Source organism: Capsicum annuum, unplaced genomic scaffold (genome assembly GCF_002878395.1).
Source record: "Capsicum annuum cultivar UCD-10X-F1 unplaced genomic scaffold, UCD10Xv1.1 ctg81007, whole genome shotgun sequence".
Classification (NCBI taxonomy): Eukaryota; Viridiplantae; Streptophyta; class Magnoliopsida; order Solanales; family Solanaceae; genus Capsicum; species Capsicum annuum.
The window spans coordinates 1-3451 of record NW_025891696.1 but is presented as its reverse complement, the minus strand read 5'-3'; the positions used below and the strand labels follow the sequence as shown (position 1 = coordinate 3451).

At 38.3% G+C, this 3451-nt stretch overlaps 1 protein-coding gene across 1 annotated transcript; it reads right to left on the bottom strand.

The window, feature by feature from the left end:
* Positions 1-309: 309 nt before the first annotated feature.
* LOC107849328 lies at positions 310-1791 on the bottom strand. Its single transcript, XM_016693936.1, has 2 exons — positions 725-1791; positions 310-484 (listed from the first exon to the last, which is right to left on the bottom strand). Exons 1-2 carry the CDS (start codon positions 1789-1791, stop codon positions 310-312), a joined length of 1242 nt encoding a protein of 413 aa, XP_016549422.1.
* Between the last annotated feature and the right edge of the window lie 1660 nt (positions 1792-3451).

The following is a 3451-nucleotide window of genomic DNA, read 5'->3' as shown; positions in this document are numbered from 1 at the left end:
CCCATTAATTTAGTAAGTCCCTTCTGTTAAATAGTAGTAGTGATTTTTTTCTCCATTAAATACTTAAGACTGAAGTGATCAGTCTTAATAATAAAATGGTTTCCTTGGACATTGTGTCTCTACTTGTCTATGGCTGCTAGAACAACCATATATTTTTTTCATACACTGATTTCCCCTTATGTTTGGGTGCTAGATGTTTGCTATAATAAGCCAGGGGTCTATTGTCTTGAGTAAGAACAACACCAATACCTTGATTGCTAGCATCAGTCTCAATAGTGAATGTTTTGTTGTAGTAAGGCATGGCTAGCACTAGAAAATGCTCATGGCTTGTTTCGATCTCTCAAAAGCTTTCTCAACCTCTATACTCCACTGAAATGAGTTCTTTTTCAGTAAATCAGTCAGCAGCTTATTGATGGAACCATAATTCTTCACAAATCTTCTGTAATACCCTGTCAGACCGAGGAATCCCCTCAACCCCTTAAGGCTTTAAGGAACAAGCCAAGACATCATTGCTGATACCTTGGAAGGGTCTGTAGCCACCCCTTTACTCATAATGATGTGCCCTAAGTACTCCACCTGTGACTTGGAAAAACTGCATTTCGATCTCTTAGCAAATAATTTGTTGTGCTGCAAAATTTTGAAATTCTCTCTCAAATGCTACACATGCTCTTGTAAATTTTTACTATATACTAGGATTTCATCAAAAAAAACTAATATAAACCACCTCAGATGTTGCTCAAACAAGGAGTTCATTAATGACTGAAAGGTGGCTGGTGCATTTATCAGCCTAAATGGCATCACCTTAAACTCGAAGTGACCATGATGAGTCCTGAATCTAGTCTTTGGTATATCTTCCACCCTCATCATTATCTGATGGTAACCCGATCTCAGGTCAATTTTAGAAAACAAGCATGATCCTTGTAGCTCATCCAAGAGATCATCAACTAAGGGAATGGGAAACTTATCCTTTATAGTAATCTTGTTGAGCTCTCTATAGTCAATACAGAACCTCCAATTCCCATTTTTTTTCTTGACTAAAAGGACTAGGGAAGAGTAAGGTGAGCGACTAGGCTGTATAATTCCCTGCTGCAATATCTCTGCTATTTGTTTTTCCAACTCATTCTTCTGGTAATGATTGTACCTATAAGGTCTCAAGGATAACGGTCTAGCTCTTGGTATGATAGAAATTGCATGATCTTGAGCTCTGGATGGTGGTAAGTCAGTAGGTTCCTCAAATATATGGGAAAAGTCATCTAACACTTCTTGCACTTCTCCTGGTATCATTCCTTCACTACGCATATCACCTCCATATATAGTTAAAAGATGAGCTAATAAAGCTTGACCCTTCTTGAGTATTTTGCCCATCAATTTAGCTGTGATTTGGTGCAAAGCTACCAGTTCTACGTCTCCTTTCAGTGTCACTACCTTACCATACTTCTTGATCTTAAGCTCATATAGTTCATAGTGAAAGGTTACAGGTGTATGCACTCTCATCCAATCACCTCCCAAAACCACATCACAACTACCCAGATTCAGCAACCTGAATTTGTCTTCAAACTCAACCCCGTTAGCCTTCCACTTAACCCTGGGCACACTATGATGGCTATATATCTGTTGGCCATTGGCCACCATCACTCTCATTGGGATATCCACCTGAGCAACAACCCCTAGTTCCTTAGCAGTTTGCGTGTAAAAAAACTGTGTACTACCAAAATCTACCAGTAATACCACTGTCCTCTTTTTGATCCACCCTTTGATTTTGAAAGTATTTGGTTCTGTGGTACCTGACATGGCATTCAAGCACACTGCCTCTTCTTCCAACACCTAGATTCCTTCTTCTTTCTCTTGAGATTCCTCCTTCTCCTCCAGTATAGTTCCCTGTCCTTGCCTTTCTTCTGCTGTGATGGCATTTAACAGTTTGTTTATGCATATATGTCCTGGAAAGTATCTTTCTCCACACCTCTAACAAGTACCTGGTATTCTCTTGAATTCTGCCTTGACTTCAGGTTTAGGCAGTGTTGCTTGGATCTTCTGCCCAGTACTGCTTTCTTTATTCAACTTCTTGCTAACTGGTGCAACCGTCAACTTATGTAACTATCTAGCCGTCTTTTCCCTGGCATTAACAACTCGCTCTTGCTTTCTGGCAAGTGACACAGCTTGGGCCAAGTTCACAGGCTCATATATCTTAACAGTCTCCTTAATTTCTTCTTTCAAACCTCCAATAAAACACTCCAAAATAAAATCCTCAGGAACTCTAGGATTTCTCATCAATACCTGAGCCCTAAGTTCCCCAAACGTTTGCAGATAATCATTCACTATACCTTGTTAAGTGAGCATTTTGAATTCAACCACCACACTTTCACTGTGATCATCTTAAAACCTCATCACCAACTCCTCATAAAACTCCTCCCATCTTACCAGCCTTCTCGTAAGCGTATAAGAGAAATACTAAGCCTCAGTATCTCCCTCCATGTGTAACGTAGCCATTTCAATTTTTCTAGCTAGATCAGTGATTCTACAAATATTGAAGTACTTGTTGCACCTTTTCAACCAAGATCGAGGCTCAGCTCCTCCATATATAGGAAATTGAAGCTTAGGATGAAACTTGTGGCTCAGATTGGGTCTATTTCCCCCCACTTTGGCTACTCTATTAGGCTGTAACACCCAACATTCAAGTACGTGTATTGGCATATTCAAGTACGTGTATTGGTCTTATTTATATGGAATTAATTTTTTTATTTTATTTATACCGAAATTTGCCTGTCGATGGTTCCATGCAAAGTTTATTGAATAAGTTTTCCAATGATATAAAGATTTCCAAAAACGGATAGGTTTCGGATATAATCGAGCACGTTCAAAACTATAAAACGGTGGCCGGGATATTTGGGAATAGTAAATGTGCAGGAAACTTTCCTGCACACAAACTACTGAGGCCAGCCAAATTTTTGGATCAAATTTGAATGATCATAACTCCCTTAATATAATGAACTGGGAGAGATGCGACCTATGAAAATAAAGATCTTTGATTCTTATTTCTAATGCAATTGATTTAATTCAAATCCAACGTCTGAGTAAGGAGTTATAGTCGTTTTACTTCAGCCTGTCAAAACAGATTTTTAGGGTCAACTTCAAACGACCATAACTCCTTGTACAGGATGAACTGGGTGGCCTACTTTATATGAAATGAAATCCCTTTGAATTGTTCTTCCAATGACACCAATATTACCCAAATCCGATATCGAAGCAAAGAGTTATGGTCGATCTACTTTAGCTTATTAAAATAGTCCACCAAAGGACAGATTTGACACTATTTAAATTTTAAAGGCAATTTGGTCATTTCCTATTATATTATGGACGGGAATATGTGTATATATACATGTATATGAGTTCAAAAACTCATTTTTATCATCAATCATTGAAAAAGAATAAACCCTAGCCAAATTTGACCTTT

What these genes read in the sequence shown, in the direction of transcription:
- LOC107849328 (XM_016693936.1), bottom strand. Translation starts at nt 1,791, where the DNA reads ATGTCAGGTACCACAGAACCAAATACTTTCAAAATCAAAGGGTGGATC. An exon ending in TTGTTTGAGCAACATCTGAG is followed by an intron (nt 485 to 724) that starts GTGGTTTATATT and finishes TGTTCCTTAAAG; the next exon opens with CCTTAAGGGGTTGAGGGGAT.